We start from the raw sequence: 20,788 nt of genomic DNA on the forward strand, positions 1-20,788 counted from the left end.
GTATTTTATCAAAAAAATAAAGAAACATAACCCTACATGAGATCCTTGAATGAGAAGTGCTCCATCTGCATACCTTAAAATGCTCAGTAAGGAAATTCCAGCCAACATACAGTTAATGACAAAATTACTAAAGAAAATCTGGTAGGGTCCTTATAACTGTAGCAGGATGCCCCACTCCCATAGCAGCTCTGTAGTAACACTAATGGGGTTTCGAAGATCTTAGTGATGGGGAAAAAAGGCTGCACCAAGCAATATACAATATTTAATAATAAACGTTTGGAAACCACAATGAGAAAACCTCCTTGTATTTCCAAAATTACGTCCTCTTATCACTAGCAAATATGCTAGAAATACTAAAAATAACAGAGTAACGAAAAATTTAAATAAAGTATCCTAAGTTTCTGAAATATATTACAACTCACAAGCCACAAGTTTTTCAAACTCCCTTCACGGTTGCATCTGTGTTACATGAAGGTTTGGGGATGAATGGTGAAAGTCATTTCTGAACCGTGCCTTAATTATCAAAAGCAAATTATGGTTTTGAATGTTACTGACAAAGAATATCGTAATGTTTTTATATTAAAGGACAGAATTGTTCCCAAATGACATCCCAAATGAAAGCGTTGCACCATTACTTCTTTGACTTATTCCAGCAAATTTGTCATTGCACTAAATGAGAATCTCCTCTCTCTTGCTGGTTGATTAATTAAAAAAAAAAGTAGGCAAGGGAAATCAAATGTTAATAAGATGTTTCTACGTCAGTTCTAATAGCAAAGCCAATATCCATTTGTTAGGGCTAACATTTTTTGTTTCCCTATTATTCCTCTATATCTTAACCTTAACACTGCAAGGGTTGCAGTGTCCTCATATTTCAGTTCCAGCCTAAACTATCTGATCAAGTATGTGATGGAAGTCACCCGCAATTTTGTGTTCTTTAATCAAGATTAAAAATAACTAGCCATAAAAACATTTTTCCTGCTACTACACAGTAACAGTGAAACCTTGAAGAACAATTAACACATTGCTCATCCCCTTACTCAGAGGAAGACTGCAACATGCATCATGTCTGCAAAACAGTACAAAGAATGCTGGAACTAACATCATGCTTTATCCAACATTTGTACAAAAAAAAAAAAACAGGCATAAACCTTGACAATGAGAGAAAGATTCATCTATTCTGGTCTTTATAAAATGAAACAATAATAAAACAAAAGCTGAGTATACAGTTAGCTTTTTTTAAAAGGTAATGTCCTCATCTTTTGGGGTTTTGGTTTTTATATTTTAAGAATAAAGGGAAACATTTCCAAAAGGGGAACTTAATTCTGCTTTTTCACACAAAGACAGTGCTTACGGCAATTTACAAAGCAGATCACCCAATGCGTTACAAAATGATTTTGGCAGGAATTTTCTTGGAGCTTCTGATGTCAGCTGTGTAAATGAATCACAAAACAATTTTGTTGCGTGGTATGTTTATTACAGAGAACATAGGGGGAACAATGAAGGTTGAAGTTTATCAGGAAGATGCAGGCAAACCCTCTAAAACGTTATGATGAGGGCACACTATCTTTAGAGGAACTGAAAGAAAAGACAGAAGTTGGGCTGAAGTTGCATGTTTCCCGGGGACACAAGCAGGAGGGGACTTGCTGCTGTAGGTGTTGTTTGCTGTTTGCCAAAGTCACAAAGACTTGGAGTAATGCATGTGTTGAGCTTTTCCCTTTTTCCATTTGGAAAAGACTGCACAAGATAGTGACAAGGAAAATGAAGAAATACTTAGGCATATGGGAACAAAAGCACACAGCATTCAAGTCTGAAATAATGTTTTTAATTAGGTATCAGCTTTTCATATTCATAAGGCTGTACTAATTAAAAAATGGCATAAGCAGATTCAGCTCCTGATAAAAATCTGGTGAAAACGTTATGCAGTCTCACAGCTCAGTTAGGAAAGAATAAGGAGACAAGGGATTTGGACCTCTGGTTAATTAAGATCACTTCATGTCCAGCTACACAGTCATTTGTGGATAGCGCTGTTCCTATTCTAAGTCCTATATGGACAGCATCTGGGGACATGGAGTACACAGAGTAGCCTACCACTGCATGCTACTGCTTCATTTCAGGGAGATATTACTGAACTCAGTAAAAATGTAATTGCCATTACATAACGACACTGAAGTTCACACCCCATTTTGGAATGTGACAGGTGGAAAGAGAAAATGAACTGGAGCACAAAGAAGCGATATCAAGAGGGGAAAAAATGACAGGGTTTCCAAGAGGGGCTGAGTGGAGGTCCCCACTCCGATTGCCTAATTTAGAAATTCTAATTTAGAAAAACTGCTGTAAAAATGCTTAACACATTCATTTACAAAGGGTTTTCAAATTGTTTCAGAATGACAGGTATCATGTTTCAAACTGAAGCATGTAATCCAAAGAGGAATTTGAAGTAATACCACACTTCCTTTTTGAGGAAGTAACCATACACAGTTTGAGAAGATTACCAGGTTGGCTGGTGCAAAAATAGTACCAAATAAACTGGGGCGGATTCATTACCCTAATCTCACAGTATTTCTATCAGTTCATGCACCGAGCCACAGCCCAATACTACACCTTCCTTACCACTTGACTGAGCTGTGGCTGTGGTCATAGCAGGTGACTGGCAAAATGCCATATCAAGTTTTGTTTGCAATTGGTTCATTCCCATGATGTTAAAACCTACCGGATTTTAAACGCAAAAAACTTTCACAAGGCCACACCTAATAGTTACTCCACTTCATGTTCAGCAGTCAAACACTTCAAAATATCATACTTGAATGAGCAGCAGCCAGTAAAGCAGGTTTACATCAGACACCGCATTACCTGCGTGACTCTGTTGGGGCAGGCTTGAGAGTAAGGAACGTGGGTTGTTCCTAGCTGCATCCCCCAGCTCTGTACACCAAGATACTTGTTTAAAAGACAATCAGAGGGCTGATTCTCAGGGATGGATACGGGAAAAATAGAAGGTGTCTAAAGACGTAGGATACTTTGATGCAAACCTCCCAGTATTCATAATTCATAATTCAAATTGCTGTTTCATGCAACAGTTTTAACAGCATTTCTGTCACACGTAAGGTGAGCTACTTGTTCTATGACTGCCCTGGTGCGTATCAAATGGAGTCCTCAAAGGAGCTGTGGAGACCCTGCTGGGGCAGGGAAAGAGGACAAGGACCTCCTCAGTCTTGCCATACAGTAACTCACAGTTAAAGACCCCAAAATTTAAGCAAGAAAAACAGAAGTCCAGTAGCTAGGCCTTGGTCTGGAGCAGGGATCACAAGGTGTCTGCACCATATCAGCGCTAACCTCCAGAATTTCATTCCTGGAAGCTATTTCAGCTTCCACTGGAGAGCTGAACCATGGACCAGTTCGATCACTTGGGTCACAAAGGTTGGTTTGCTCAAGGATGTAGTTTTGCCACTGTAACTCAGCTTCCATATTGCACAGGTACCTATATTCTCTCTCCTTCAGGGAAGGCCTTCAACAGATTGACTGTTTGGATTTGTGGTCTGGGGAATTAGCCTTTCAGTGACCATACAGGAGACCAGAGGATCAAACCTGCTATCTTAGGAAATCACACCCTTTTAGCAGCAAAGTAATTGTTCTAGAGTCAGCTGCTTCCTTCACCACATTCCTGGACCACCAACACCAGAGGTCATCTTTAAAGTGGAAAAAAAAAGAATACAGAAACATATAAGGTCACTGCTCTGACTCTGGTTGGTCAGTAACGCTCCCCAGTGTACGAAGCAGCATGAAACCTTACCAGGGTGAAAGCAATCAGGAAATATAATCACTAGGGCACAAAGGTTACGAGAACACTGACATGATCAGTGTGGTTATAATACATGACAAAACATGACACATACAGGCAAAGGCATGGGTGACCATGCTCATATACTTGAAAAAGTGCATATTTGATAAAAGTCATTTTATATGTGTGTGTATATGTAGGTATGTATGTATATTTACATATACCTACACATACAGGGATGTCAGGCCCCAATATTTACAAAAAAAAAAATGAAAATGAAGGAAAAAAGAAAAAGAAAAAGGAAAAATATGGTGGCCTTGAAACTCTGGCCAGTCAGTCATAGTAAGTAATAGAAGGTAGACTGTAAGCTTTGAAGAAAGGGTAGAAACCCTTTGATTTTCCATGGAACATGCTCTCCATCTTTGCCAGCATGATCCAAAATTGGACTAAGGAACCTCAGTACTCTTAGCTGCAAGTAGGTGGTTGTGCACCACACACATATTGAAAACAGTAATGAGACACTACACAGACAGAGGCTGCTGTTCAGTCTCCCTTGTGTATCTGCATTATGCTTCTCCACTTTATCTAAGTGAACGCAACAGTGAAAAAAATACCAGTTTAAACTAAGGATGATCCTTCTTACCGTAAAAATAGTGGTAAGCATTTTATTGTTTACACAAGGAAGACAAGATTCCCAGACCGCATACAAGGAGTTATGCTGCCTTTTGGATTATTGTCTTCTGTCACAGTTCATTTAGAATTTCCCCAGTTCCTAAGAAATTCATTTTCTATTTTTAAAAGGCTTAGGGAAGCTATTTTTGGAACCCTCATTCTTACTAAGTAACCCTTATCTATATTATAATTATTTCTATGCTTTAGTCAATGTGGGTGGAGGGGAGGGATCAAAGTAATAGATTTTTGTCTGTTGGGATAAACAAGCTGATGTAAGTGGCTGCGCATGTTAAAAATGTGAAAAAAAACCCTTTTTTGTTAACTTTCTATTACTCATCTGAAAATAGCTTCCCAAAAGTTCCCAAAAGCCAAATATGCCAATTCTTTAAAGACTAAAATATTCTGAGAATAAATTTTATTTTAATTCATCAACTGTATTAGCTATATTTTTCATGTACTCAGAATAGGTTTGTCATATACAGAAAGAGCTTATGAACACTACAGATTTTGAAAAGGTCAGACAGTTTTTTTTTTTTTTCCTTCCTTTTTAAGGCAATATTTTGTAGGTTGTTGAGAAATTTCAGAAACAGTTTAAGCAGGTCTACTCAAAGTGTGATTAAAGAGACAAAACCTTGATCCTATTACTCTATTATTAGATGAAGTGATTAACCTACATTTCAGAAGGACCAGAACTTGTTCCATTTACCACATTTCTTTGAAATACTGACATATAATTGGAATGTCTTTCCAGTTATTGGCACACTGACATAGTTTTCCATACTTAAAAAACATATGGGAAATAGATAAAATTCTGTCTTTATAAATCCATTCCGTACAATTTTAATTCTTAATTTAGTTGTCAAAACACAAATGATCATAAGTACGTAGGGATCAACATGGGAATACCTACAAACCTATGAAAACATAGAATAGGAACTATTATTTTTATTGAATATACTTTGAGGCAGTTAAGGTTTCTGTATCAGCCTCATTAAGAAGTCATATTCTTCCATTTTAAGATGAATTGTAATTGAAAATTCATCTTTATCAGCTCTTTCATCAATTTCTTTTATTAATAGTTATTAATAGTTAATAATCACTAGATTACTTTTGAGTTTAGTGGGATTTACTGGTGAATGATTTATCAAAATTTCAACAATTTAAATCTCCTTTGGGGAAAAAATACTTTTCTTTTTCTACAGTATATTAAGTTATTTTGTGATAACAGTTCTACAAACATGATACCACAGCATTTAAACACATGTAAAATTGCTTATTACTCATACTTGGAGAAGGCATCTCAAACAAACAACAAATATGTCAAACCAGAATTCAGAAGGGAATATCTATTTAAGAACATTTTAAAATGCTTTTCACTACTTACCTATGTAAATCAACTTAGCTTACAGCTACTATTTACATAAAAATGTATCATGCATAGAATACAAGCAGCAGAACACACTCTTAGTTAATTACATTATGCTACTGTATGTATACATCCCCATTATATAAAATATACCACTCATGTGCAGCCAGACCCTCCTTAACATTAGCATAGGATCCTAAGACTCAAGACGATAGATATTTAAATAGAATTGAAAGAATCTTATAGTAGAAAAGTTTGGGAAACTAAACTTTAAGATGATGTCTTTGAAAGCTAATGACGTTACTCTGGGCTGAACACTTCCCACCAGTGTAGAAATATGGGTGTTAAATGCTTACAGTCAGCCAAATCCTCTCAAAGTCTGGATATTAATGCTTTATCTGAGGAGGTCCAACAAGCTTCAGGAGATGAAAAGGAAGAAATTCAAGGACATAACCTCCCCAGAGCATGGGTTTTCAATTCATTGATAGTCACATCACTTAAATTACACATAGCAGATCTGCAAACCTAACACCACAGAACATGCCTCAGAGCACTTTCGGTCCAGGGTGTAAAGACTATTTGCAACAAAAACCTGTGAGCTAGATAAGAGTTATCTGTCAGAGATGGATAAAAGTTAAAATAACCCATCCAAAGCCAGAGACAGGATAGCAGCAAGAATGCAACATGGAATTTACTTACGAGGAAACAGACTTAAATTTTGCTTAGACTGGCACAGAGAAAACGGGGCTATGAGAACATTCAACTACGTGAAATCGTTTTAAAAAGCAATATGGAAAAGAAGAGATTTGAGTACTTAAGCGTTTGTTTACTTTTTTTTTTTTTTTTTTTTTTTGGAAAAAGGACAACTCCACCTTCTGCTCAGCAAATAATGGCATAAGCCCCAAGCCACAGACCCACGCAGATGTTTCAACCACGTCCAGTGCCATGGGCTTTCAGTGTTATGAGCTGCGTGTCAATCAAGAATCAGTGAAACACCTCCACCTCCACCTCCCATAGGACTTGTGGCATTGTTTTTGGTGAGTACAAATGCACTAGAAAGAAGTAGGCTGTCAATTGAACCATTCTGAAATGGTCACAAATGGGTCAATATTCTAAAATTAAATACTTTCACATTTCTCATTTACATTAAGAAAGCTTTGTTTAAATCTTCCAGCAATTCAGTCCTCTGTATCAAAAAGAATTCTCGGATACCCTTCTGATCATGAAATGATGGAAAATATTGGAAAACTTGTCATGTGGGAAAGCAAAATCCAAAGTCTCTTTGAAAACAACCTGCTGCCAAGCCCCTCGAGATTTAAAAATCAAGGCTTGAAGCACTGTTAGCTGAAATGCTTGATCTGAGAGAGGTTCTCTTTCTAGCTAGAACTGATAGGAGAAAACAAAGAAAGGTGAAGCTAACACTGAACAGGAAAGCATAATTATATTTTAGAATAGTTTTTAGAAAGAGGTGGTGGGAACCCTTTCCACACACACAATTAGAATGGCATGGAATAAGCACACCGCTAAACGTACCAAACCATGCAGTCTTAACGCTGGCAGGGAGACAGACTATTCTGTTGCAATCACTGCACTCTCACAAAATGATCTTCTGACTGGGAGCTCTGGATTTAAATCACTAAATCACCCTTGCTTGCTTGCTTTGTAAAAATGCAGTGTTGTTTGCCATTCTTCTCAGCCTGATAAAATTCCAAATAATATACCTGTCTCCTACTGCATTCTTTTTTTTTTATTCCAGGACACAGATTTTAACTGCTGGGAAAACTACTTGCCCCTTCTGTCATGAGGCTCCAAAGCACTTAGAATCAGTTGTTTAATCTCTATCCAGGCTAAAATGGCTTACTAGAGAAATCTCAGCGTCATAAATTATGTATAAGAGTTCTCTCTTTTGTATAGCATGAGTGATCATCTGAGCTAGAACATCATTTATGGCTGCAACAGAATGAGCTGAGCAAATACACCGTGGTACAACTTAGTATAAGTAAATATTGGTCACGAAGTGCATACACACAGAAAGAAGCATCTGCCAAAAGCAGAATGCTTGCAAATGTTGTCAAAGGCCCTTCACTTTCCTCCAGCAGGTGCCTTCACAAGAAAAAGAAAGTGACAAATAGACAGCATGCAAGCTTCTCCTTTTCCTTAAATTATTACTAACTAGGGGCATGAAGTTCAGACTGGAAACCCAGAAGTGTTTCAATATTTGTTGGGGAAAAGTAGACCTCCATCCAGCCTGTGAATCCCGCTGCCCTCCAAACTTCATCTAACGCTTCCTTTACTTCTAGCACACCCTCCATAAGGGTGAATCTGTCCCTGGATCATCTCACATATCCTCAGTGTCCCTACTTTGCCTCCTATGCAAGATTCCAAAAAAAAAAGCAGGAAAACACTACATTGACCGGCTTCAATTTCACAACATTGTTACACTAGGAAGCGCCCAGAGAAATCCTACATCAGCTTCCTTTCAGCTGCAAAACCCTCGAGCGTGACAGGCAGCCACAGAGCGTACTTTCAGATTTCAAGACATTAGCGACGCAGAGGAAAAAGCTGATTCTTCCCCCACCCCTCCCCTGCTTCCAGTTAGATGAAAATTTCAATGACTGGTGGCAGAAAGAGTTAAATAAAGGTCTCCTTTCTCTTCCCCTTGAGGAAAAATGTTAATTTCTAAGTCTGAACTCCAGCAGGAGGTAACTAGACAGCTAATAACTTTGCGAGGGGCTGTAATCGCTTGAGGAAACTGCTGGGGAGTCACCTGACAGGCAGGTGACAGTTTGAGAAGAGGACACTTCACTGCTGTTGCTAGAGAAAGCGAGTGAAAGGAACTGGTTTCACAGCACAGCCACTGAGGAGCCCAGCATGCCGTGGGAGAGGGCACTGCAAGGGACCTCCTCCACTGCAAAGTCCTCAGATCTCCCAGCAGATCACATCGTGCAACCACTGCCTTGCTCTAGGGAGAGCTCAAGCAGGAACATGCAGACGGGAGCATCCTGACACCCAGCTCAGCTCCAAGCATATTCAGGAGCGGTAAGGGCAACACCAGAGGGACCGGAGGGAGATGCAGGAAAGGGAAGGTGCCTGTTACTTTGCCTAAATCCAGCTCTCGAGTCAGCTACGGTCAAGAGCGATTGGGTTTGGTACCTCAGAGGGCCTGCACACCAGCTTACTTCTGTCATGGCCATTAGCGAATAGACCCAGACCCAGGAAGGGCTGAGGACACCTGGAAGGTCAGCCTCGCTCATGGGTACCAAAGGGGCTAAGCCAGGGAGTCCCAACCCAGGAAAGGATCACCACAGGAGACCTATGCCCAGGAAATACGTGAGCATGACCAAAGAGAGAACCAGGTCTAGGGCTCCCTTAAGCTAAAGGAAACTTGGCCAAAAAGCACCTTGCACTACGCAGTAAGACTCATCACCTCAGGCAAGTGAGGACATACGCACCCTGGAGAGGAATACCTCAGAGGAATAACTAAGTCTTAAAATATACCTAAGAGATCCTTCAGGGGGGGAAAAAAATCCTAAGCTGCTTTTTAATTTGCTTGGAATCTGTATGAATATATTTAGAATGAAGATACAGTTATCTACCCTTCAACTAGTTGAACAGTTTCAGAGTCAGAGATGAAATTTGTTATTGAAATGAAAAGTGCAATTCTGATATTTATATTCCAAAGGATATGCAATACACCGCAAACACAACTCACAGAAGGTATCGGTTCATCTGAATCCCACAAGACTGCATTTGCAGAAGTAGAGCAGGAGAAGTGTTAGAAGTGACAGGCTGGGGAGCTATTTCTATTCGAGATTCACAGATTTTTTTAACCAGATTAAATTCCAGACTCTAAAAAGTCACTTTCTGATGTGCATTATCTCCAAAGTATCATACCTTCTGTGTATTTCCAAAAGCATACATTCTTTATATTATTTAAAATTTGTACTCTGATTGCAATCAGTCTTTCAATAAAATAAATAAGACTACAGTTCGTTAACCTAGAACCATCAAACTCTCACTTCCATTACTAATCAACACCACTTTTCCACTGACTGCAACTCAGTTAAAATGCAATTATTTAACTAACTTGATGGAAATTGCTATAATCAAACGTACTATTTTAAATGTTTTAAGAAGAAGCTTGATAGTTCACAAACTGTGATATTGTGGTTATAAGTGTTTCGTAACACAGGTTGGGGAAAGGTAGGCTGATGAACTTGGAGGAAGAGAGTCTCACTTCTGGATTAGGCATTTGATTCAAAAATTGGAACTTTTGGCTCAGAGCAGAGCCAAAATGATGCAATTCTGCCAGCGTTACTGTGAGCTTAAAGAGAGTTGGTCCTTCCATGCCCCCAAGATAGCTATTTCTACCTTTTTTTTTTTATTATTTTTTAAAAAAAGTAGACTGATATATTCTTAGACCATCTTACCACATTACCCACGGTGTTATTTTAAACCCTGCCAGAGTCAGTTGCATTGATGCTTCACACGGTCTCAATACCTTAATCTTTCATTTCTTTTATTTAACACCAGGAGAGTATCTGGTTTTTAAACTTAGTTCTTACCAGCAAGCGTCAGTTAATCTTCTTGCACCTGTATGTCTTTTCACTGTCCTGCAGTAAATCAATGGCATTTGATAAACTATCCTATGGGAAAAACCTCAAGTAGAAATTTGCATCTTAGTTTTCAGTTACACCGATTTGCTACCAGAGCTTTGATTGGCTTTTTTTGTGACCGAAATGGGGATAAGATACACTTAACTTGACCAATACTGAAAAGCTAATTTCATCGATATTGATATCACATGCAGACAGAAAACATTATCGCACTATTTTCACTTCAATATGCCTATTACAGGTACAAGAAATCGATACTCTAGTCTTAAAGTCTAATTTTACAAATCAGACTTCAAAGATGAACGCTTTCTATTTTTTTCAGGTATAATTATCCAAGACTTTCTTGGCACCTGGAAGGTATCACAGAGAACTGGTTTTAGGAAAAACAACAAAAAAGAACTTTCCAAAATATATCTTTAGCTAATCTCAAGTATTGCTATATTAGGATGTTCTTTTAAAACACGTATCACTGCTCCATTTATTTTCAATGTAATGTTATTGTCTTCTACATTACATCATCAAATCATATTAACTGAATTATACTTACTACAGTCTTAAAATTCTACACTGGTGGTTCACTGAACATTACACAGAGAATTTAAAATGGGATATTACATTACGATGATTCACATTTGACATAATACCTTGGACTTGCACATAGGAAGAAATGAAAAGAGGCAAAAAGTCAAGGGAAAGAAAAAGGAAACATTAATCAGGTGAGCAAAGTAATTCCAAAATGTGATTGATAAGAAAAGAATCAGCTCCTGATAGAATCAGTCATGTTCGGGTTACTTTTTCACTGTGATGGCAATTGTTCACTTTCCTTCCCTGTAGATTACATTTCACGCCTCGCCTTCCACCTTCCTCAGAACCTCAGGCAACACCCCAACATCTTTTCATTTGCTTTACAAACTAAAGCTGCAGAAAGTAGTGAACACTGTTCATCCGAGGTGCATTACAGTTTACAAATACGTTGAAATCTCTAGAGACGTAAAATATCATTCACATAGACACAGCCCGGCTCCCTATAGAAGTAGCACTGGATCATACACTTACAGCCTTCTGACTTTACATGCAAGCAGTGGCTCTTAGGCAAGCTCTGAAAAAACCTTCCTACGAAAGCCTGCAAAAAATGCCAGAATTCCAGCAATTCACTCTTTTCATACAAACAGTCCTTAAAAGTGGTCATCTCTGTAGCACACTAAAATCAAAGCTACTTACCCTTTTTCTCAAGTTGTAGGTCAAAATGAGATTCCTGGAGAAGGAATGTGAAAAGGCCGTATAGAATTCCAGCACTTTCTGCAAGGCATCTCTCTTAATCACATGAAGATCACAGTAAGTCAAAGCCCTTACATTAGCACAGGACTGGGCAAGGGTAGACTCCTTCCAGAAGACATCGCCAAAAACATCTCCTTTGCCTAGAAAGGAGTAGAAAAGAAATAGTAGCACTGTTTCAATAATGGTATGATTTCCACCAAAAATATAAAAGAATACACAACTTATTTGTGAAATCTAGGTTCTTCTACTTTACACAATCATAAAAAAAAATCGGTCTAGAAAATAAAAAGTCCTTGAAATATTCCATTTATACCCTTTTTCAGTGTCTTTTTGTTAATTATGACACCTCAGCAAAATTTTATCAGGGTAAAACCACAATCTAAAAAACATGTCATATAACAACTATACATTTCCCTTTAAATGCCAGCAAAGGTTTCTCTCAAAAAAAAAAAAAAAATCAGGAAAGGAAGTTCTTTCTTGATTCATATTTCCCTTCTGATCCCTTTCAAAGGGATTAAGAGGAAGCGTTATTTCCCTTTCTTCTTGCAACTGACATTCAAAGGATTTGTTTCTTACATCTACGTTTTTGAGCTTTCCTAATCTGGCTAATAATTACCCATTATTCTGTCAATAAAATCACCTCATTTAATACATCAATGCAGTTACAGGCTGAAATGAAACACCACTATACATCAATATGATAATAAGTTTGGTCTAATCTGCTAGATCATCATCAGAATAGTCAACAGCATAAAAGAGCAGATCTCACATTGCTGGTAGCTCTAATGTTTTTCAGCTGTCTTCTCAACAGAAAATCTTTACTAGTTGCACATGGGCGCACCCACACAATGCAATGGAAGTGTTGTACAAAACAATAAGAATAGAGGTTAGTTATTACCAAGATGGCACTAACAAGACAAGAAGCTGTAGACGTTATGCATTAGAAAACCGAAAACATGGCCACTTCCTGGAAACTTTCCTCCATGCATCTCTTTTCCTAAGTTGTCACGCACATATCTCTATGAGCTTGGGGACAGCCGGTGAAATCCTTGCTGAGGGATACTGCCCTGAGGGCTTTTGCACCAATCTGGGCACTGCAACACATGGGAAGTTTATCAAAATGTGCTTGTGAAACAGTACTCAGTGGGAGCTTCACTGGCTATCCCTGGCTCAGGCTGGGCTCAAAAGGGAGCCTGGAAGAGCAAGTTATGAGCTCCTTTACAGAGTAATGACCTATTTAACATATACGGCTAGCAAGATAAGAACATTCAGTTGTTACCTTGACAATGAATAATTGCACTATTCTTGTTTTAAACAGTATTTTTCTCTTAAATCTCAGCTGTTTTATGCCACCACCGCACATCACTATCAAGACAAAACAACAGAAAAATACACTGTGGTGTTTATCAAGTTCTCGTAGGGATGGACCAGATAGATGGTACTCTTGCCTTGCAAGCAATACTTTGCCTGTAGCAATTCAAAGCAGGAAAACATGTATTTGTTGACTTTACCTGGGCCCTTTTAGATTTTCCTCCCTAAATAATCATGTTCTATACGAAAGTCAAGAGAAACACCACGAATAAAGAGGTCAAGCAAATTTCTGAACTAAATCCAGAACTCCTGTGTCAGCCCTTGAGCTGTACTTCCACCTCTTCCATTAGACTGTGTTTTCTCTTTGAGGGGAAGCTATCTATCAGCCTTGTGGTATGCTACACTGCAGTGCAATCAGCTGTGGTCCACAACAGTGCTCCCATGCTTCCACAAAACCCCTATGCAGTCCACCATCCAGGAGCCATTTTTTCCTCCAAACCCTTTGGGGGAGTGTAGACTCTATTTCCATTTTAAATACATACATACACTGAAAACACTTGCTCCATAAGCACATTTTTTCCCCACAAATTTAGGCAAAGGCACCATAACAACACCTTTTCTTCCACCTCTAGTCTCTTTACACAGGACAGAGCCCATGTCTAGAAATACTATAAAGGCTGCATATCAGCAAACGTGGTGGTAGTGCAATACCCCAGTGCAGTAAGCAACTTTTCTTTTTTTAACGGCACTGAGCTTTCACATGTTCTCATGTAGTTAAACATATGCTTCTTCAACAGACATGCTAAAAATCGGCTAAGAAGATACCTTTCACATACTTAAAGGAGACCAGCATCCACAAGGCTCGTAGACAGACAAACAACAAACTCAAAATTGAAGTGATACAATTTTTAGGCACCATAAAAACTGATACGCTTCACTGGGTAAAAGTGGATTGTTTGCCTTTGGAATAAATATGCTTTATTTGCAGTCTTCCAGGCAATTAGCTAAGCAACTGTTTTGATTAACGCTCTGGAATCAATCAAGTATAGAAATGTGCCATCAGTGAGGAACAACAGTCAGAGCTAATAGTCCAAGCAGAAGTGATAGGAATTCCAGCTCTTTGCTTCTAAGCCTATTTTTTAATATTTCCAGACAAGTTTCCCTTCTTTAAAAAAACAACAATTATTCCACTGCCCTATAGCAGCATGAAGACTAATTAACACAAAGCAAGTACAAACACCATGGTCCTGCTTAGCCTACACAGGAAGTAGCATGCAGTAGAGGTTAGTTAGATCTCACCCTTCCAAAAACTTAATTCTGCTTTTCACGTGACACAGAAGGACACAGCTGTGTCCTTCTACTTGATACACTACCCATGACAGCAACCCCAGTTTCCCCTTGTTATTTTAACTGTCCCCAAACTCTCCCTCCAGCTGCTTCTTGCTACCCAAGGGCAGGCCCTCCCTGCTGCTGCCCATCTGTGGCAAGCAGCAGCACCTGAAGGAGCTGCCTCTGCCAGGTGCCCAGTTAGCCCAGCCAAACAGATAAAAGCAACAGATGAACCAAAAACCAAATCAGATCACAGGAGCCTCGTTTCTTAAGAAACAAATCAGGCTAAAAAAATACCTATAGACAAGATGTTGAACTGCTTTCTATCACTGACAATTTCCTTGAAGTTAACAGAGTCAACAGCCAGTGTTCTAGTCCAAAAATCAATCCTATATTCGGGCTAGACTTCCAAAGCAAAGCACATGTGCAAGCACCACACTGCTTTATTTCAGTTAGGTACATTTTTTAAATGATGCATACCTAAAGCATCAGTCAGGACTGTCAGATTCTAAAAAAATTTGTGCTTGACATTTAGAGAAAAATGGCAAAAGAGGAGCACTGTGCAGTCTCTTTGGTAAGCAAGAATTAAATTTCTACCCAGAAGTATCTGCACTGGATTAGAACAATTGTCCTCCTATACATAATAAGGAACCGCAACCACGCAAGACCAAGGAAGGGGAAAAAAGAGAAGGTAGATTAAGTGTCTGTTTTATTTTAAAAAATCAGTAATTGGAAAGAAAGAACAGTAAGGAGAGACTCCAAAGTATGTCAGAATGTGTTTGGCAAAATAAAGTCTAATGGCAGCAACAGAGAACCTGAGTCAAAAGCCTCTTTTTATATGCAACTCTAGCCTTTGGGTATCTCACCTTATCTCTAAAGATTAAAAAGCTAAAAAATGCAGATGACCATTTGTTTGTCAGTGCTTTGTTTCTCATTGCTAGCTTACTGCATTCTAGACATTTGCCAGGAACACGATCTGTCAGTCACACTTAAAGTGGATGATCGAAGCTTTTACTATCAATCATTTATACTCCCCATTGGATTTGCGGGCTGGGAATCTTTTCCACTGTCAGCTCAGTATGCATTGGAAAGCCAAGCAGTTTACTGCCTTTTTGGTTCGCTTGTTTGTTTTAATTATAATAACAAGTCCCCAAACTCTGATATATTTAAACTCTGAAGAATGATTTTATAAAACCAACACTTTGTGTTCCCATATTTATTCTTTCCCAATCTTTTCTCCACAGCAAATTTCCTGTTCATCTTACAAGTGAAAAATATGATTTCTCTAGCTGCAACCACTGCAAATTCAGACTGAGTCAGGCAAAAGGTCAAGCCACATCCACTCTGCCTCCTAAAAGCAGCCCCAGTAATGAAGACATCATTGCAACTTAGCTAACTGTTTTGCTGACTTTGTACAAGAACCGAACCAAGCTCACGTTTTGTAGCTCTATTGCTGTAATATGCTTACCAGAAAAACACTTACTTTCTTCAGTAATGCAAACAGAAAACATTGAAGAGGACACAGACAGAAGGTGTTCCACCCTACTCCCAGAAAATATGGCTCTATATGAAGCATTTTGACCAATACTTTACTTATATCACCTCCAGGCTCTGGATGTCTGGGAGTCATGGTACAGTTTTGGACATGGGTGAGATGAGGAGGTAAGTCTTCCAAGTCAGTGTGGATTTCAGTAGGATTTCATAGAATCACGGAAGGGACCTCTGCAGATCATCTGGACCTATCCCCTGGTCAAGCAGGGTCACAGGGTGCCCACAACCGTGTCCAGTTGGGTTCTGAATATCTCCAAGGATGGAGACTCCACAGCCTCTCTGGGCAACCTGTCCCAGTATTTGACCTCTTTCACAACAAAGCGTTCTCTTATGTTCAAATGGAATTTCCTGCATTGCAATTTGTGCCAATTGCCTCTCGTCCCAATTGATTTGCATCAGTGTGTGGATTTTCAGCATGTCAAACAAAATTTTTGTCATTCTCAAGTCAATAGTAACAGTTGTTGCAGCAGTGGACACCAGCATCCGTCCTCGTGACTGTCCTTTGTTCAGTCAAAAGATCAAACTATGGAGGGTGCAGCAGGTTGTCAGGATATCTTGGGTCAGAGTTAGAAACACTTTTCAGCTAGAAGAGTAGTGAGGTTCTGGAGCATGGAGCAACCTTCCAATAAATAGAGCCAAAAAGCTGTTTTATTTTCAGAATAGAATAAGAATTTGAGTGGCTGATGTAAAGCATTATATGGTAGAATTACCTGAAATAATTGGAAGAGGAAATCCCCCTTCCAGAGCTGCATTTGTCAGCATAGTTGGACTACAGAAGAACTCTGGTATGACACAGTCTCAACATGACCTAAGGATCAGTGAGACTGACTGAACGCTGCTTGACTGCACCTCAGCAGCAATGCAGCACCAAGCATATCTTGGAAATCACATGATAGGAAATACTGCTACCTGTGAAGCTGATCAGACATGCACAGTAACTGGCAACTTGCCACACCTGAGCAAGCAGACTCCTGGTGCAGCTCACCAAAACACCCACATTGCTTTGAGCCCTCAGGATTCATTCTCAGTCTCCGAAGAGGGAGGTAACTGCCGTAAATGCAAGCACAGATTCTCTCTGTGTGGTTCTCTACTCTAGTAATTGCTCAGTTAAAATGCTAATGAAATTTAAAAACAAAACAAACAAACAACATTGGCCTGAACTTCACTCTTCTTTCTTCCTGAACAGGTTTAAACAGAACCAGAGGATTTGGAGCTAATCCATATCACTGGGTCCTATCAATTGTATTCAAGCATAATTCCATTAAGGACAGTGACTTTACCCTTAGTGCTCACAGCTAGTGATGCAAGAGGCAGACCAACCCCCCTCGGTGATCACCACTTATCCATTTGGCTTCATTTGAAAATCTTTCCCTCTTCACTCACCTCCTCATCTGAGCAAGATATGGAATTTGAATTTTCCTATTTTACAGAAAGAAGAAAGATTTAAGGAAAGTAGAAGCACCACTGCAAAGTAAATTTTCCTCTTGACAGTGCTTTGTTTTAGGCAGCGAATAACTCTCAGCCAGAAAAACAGAACTACAAGCAATTTGGCATCAAGAGGGAGTATGCAGTATCTGTCTCACAGACCAATTACACAACTTAACAGTCACCGAATGGCCTGTAGTTGCGTCCTCCAACACAGTACAGCTAGCAGAAGATGAAGAAGGAAAGTGATTTGCTGCCTTAAGATTTTTCTTAAGACTTTACATGTCTCAGGTTGACCTTGCAAGGAGAAGTGAATGACCACTGGTGAGTTATGCTTCATCTACGTATTACAAAGGCAATGGCTTATCAATTTATGACCTGTTGCACATATCAGCCTACAGAACAGCCAATAAACGGAAAAAATGGAAAGAGATGGACATGGAAACAAAATTTCCCATTAATACTCTGTTTTTGGCAGAACCAAAAGTTAAAGTACAGATTGCCTTTGTTAAATTTTATTTATGTTATGTTGCATTTATATTTTGCCTGAATGAGAGTCAGCATTTTCACTTCGCAAGAAAATGCTATGTTTTATTACACAGTTGGGCTGCCCACTAATACTTTGATCTTAATATTTTATTTGCTTCAAAGAAGCACAATGAATAACCTCTTTTTTCAAAGACAGCAATACAAGACCTGGAGACTGACTGGTGTAGTGGTCCAAATCGGAAGACTACTGTACATCGGGCAGTTAGTGATCCACACAGCAGTTGATCTGAATAGGTGCAGGCATGTATTGTACTGCACACATCACTTGACCTTCAGGACTGTACTGTGCTGCACATACCTCTTGATGTAGGATGAACTTAGTCAGCTAATCATAATGGAAGAGCCTGGAGGTAGCAATGAGGCGTCACTTTATCCTGAAGCAAAGCAACATATTTTATTCCTATGCCGTAGTACTGTAAAGACCACAATATTGACAGACTTCACAGACAGGATCTGCGCTGCATGCCATGGACTGACTGGAGATCCATCTGATGCTGTATCAGCTTGGGGTTCCCAGCATCAGAAGACATGTAAGATTTTATAGCACGCTATTATCTTTTCTGGGACGTTAATAAAATAGTGATCTTTCCTGAGAAAATTTGTGCCTTGCTTGTGGGGTCCAAAAGAACCAGCATCTCCTCATTCAAAATAACTGGAGAGAGAGATTTTCTGCAGGTCTGCCTTGCTGACAAAAAGTGCACAGAGTATCTTCACAGACACATTAACAGAGAAGCCAAAACAGAATGCTAGAGAACAGGAGAGATGGTATTTGCCAACCTCATGTTAACTCCTAAGACAGTGGGACAGCCTAAACATTGAATTATTGTTATAACAAAAACTCTCCATGAGCAATGCTAAAGAGCTTTTCCAAGAAAACGCTGCCAAAACACACACACCCCTAGAAACCAGGTATGGTTTTGGCAGTAAACACATATAATGAGGCAAACATATGAAATGCGTATACACATTAAAAATCCTCAGCATGCCTGGTAGCTGAGGTAAGAACGGATGTGCACGCACGCATGTACGTACAAAGTGTAGTTACTTCATTTCAGAACTTGTCTCAAAACAATTGAAGAGCCAGGCCTGGAGCCTTGTCAACAAAAAAATCATTGATCTAGCGATACATGTGCATGTAGAATACCAGGAGAATGGGAATAGCCTCATTCAGAAGGAAGGGTTACTTCACTATGGGGGCAAGGTATGTACTTGGTTTCATGCAGATGCTTAATTGCTCTGCTGGATCCCAGGACGCAACACAGAAGATTTTAGCCATACTGTCTGGTCAAATTCCAGCTACAGAACTGTGCTCCCTCCAGTAATATCAAATGTTTATCTACACCTCAGAAAGGCTAGCCTAATTACAAATACAAACAGGGAATTTACATATTTACATTCCTAATAGTTTCTTTGCAATGTTTACTAAAACATAACACTGATATTAATACCATGCACAATAAACATAATATTAATATCAACTTTAATAAACAGTTGCATATCTTCTTGAAGCTCAGTTCTGCTTCTTTGTGCAGACTTTGCTTTCTCAGAAATTTAATGCAAAAAGCATGCCACTAAGACTGGTTCTGGTTCCTGGCCTCACTGCGCATTGATGCAGTGAAACAGTGGAGCGAGAGTGCACATACAAAAGGACTCCTAGGTGCTAAACTATATAGACAATTCATAAAGCAGCTCAGCTAGTCAGAATCGTAAGCACAGGGAGCTGTCCCATAATTTTAGTCTATCAGCTTCTTTCAGGATGAAAAAAATCCCTGTATATATGTATGACATCTTATGTTCACCACAGGTATTGTGACTGAAGTCACAAAGGGAACAGTTCTACTTCAATAAATAATTTCCTGTTCTAGGGCAGTGTTACAGTTCTACTTCAATAAATAATTTCCTGTTCTAGGGCAGTGTTACACATAATAAACTAAAATTATGCTTTCAGTGATTTGCCAGGTGCATTCATAGAATCACAATGTATCTGTTCAGGTTTCAAAACAGACTGTCAACATTTTTGCAAACAACCTGCATCCATTGGCCTTTGTTGAAGCACGCTACCTTACAAGAAAAAAAAATGAAAACATTTATTTTAGAGCACTGGATGAGTACCAATGACATGAACTCGTTACTGTTAAGATTTCTATTATTGTTATAATTAATGTGTTTATTTGTCTCTATGAATAGAGAGTGGATTATATTTCACTATGTACTGTGATGGGAAGAACAGTTTTAAATCGTCAGCTGGGTCCTACAAGGATTACTCACAAGACACTGTAGGGCTGCACCAGAATCTGAATCTTTTTATCTGTATTTGTTGTTCAATGGCTACTATAAAAGATGTTATAAATATGTGATCCACGTGCACCATGGATCGCTGTTGCCAGCAACCTGCCAAAAACAACCATCTTCAAAAGGGAAGTTCTTCCATGTGATGGCATCAGACTATGTAAAAGTAGCAGGCATATATTAAGCAGAGTTGTACCAATTTGACAGAATAAAGCATAAAACCATAGAAAATTTCATCTAATTTGAAGTGCCAAAAATTGAACCCAACCTCCATGAATTGGCTGAAATTCTTGACCAAGGCACAGCAAATCCCCCTTCTTCTCAAGTATTCCAGCAAGTAATTTATTAATTGTTTTAAAAACCTGTGTTATTTCTGTCTCCTCCTAATTCTTTTGCTAATCATATGCTTAGATATGCGCTCAGGAAATCTGACTTTTTAGATATTTCCTTCTGCTAACATTCACTGAACACACTTTAGAGAAACCTCCTACTTGTCAGACCTGCCTATATGTCAGTCTGAATGAACAAGCTTTAAACGTCGTAAATAGCACGATACAACTACTGAAGACGAAGCTGGGTTTTAATTTCAGTCATTCTCTTTTCAGAGTAAACCACCATTCACATTAC

At 38.9% G+C, this 20,788-nt stretch overlaps 1 protein-coding gene across 6 annotated transcripts in view; it reads right to left on the reverse strand.

Moving 5' to 3' along the window:
- Positions 1 to 20,788, reverse strand: part of KCNH1 (potassium voltage-gated channel subfamily H member 1) — a 191,101-nt gene that overhangs the window by 65,264 nt on the left and 105,049 nt on the right. For all 6 annotated transcript variants that reach the window (XR_011140411.1, XM_068939748.1, XM_068939746.1 and 3 more), the window contains one exon: positions 11,651 to 11,847. Coding sequence is in view for 5 of the 6 variants with exons in the window: in XM_068939748.1 (XP_068795849.1) it covers positions 11,651 to 11,847 (197 nt within the window). In the remaining variant the exon portion in view is untranslated. The remainder of the gene's footprint in view (positions 1 to 11,650; positions 11,848 to 20,788) is intronic.

Source organism: Struthio camelus, chromosome 3, assembly GCF_040807025.1.
Source record: "Struthio camelus isolate bStrCam1 chromosome 3, bStrCam1.hap1, whole genome shotgun sequence".
Lineage (NCBI taxonomy): Eukaryota > Metazoa > Chordata > Aves > Struthioniformes > Struthionidae > Struthio > Struthio camelus.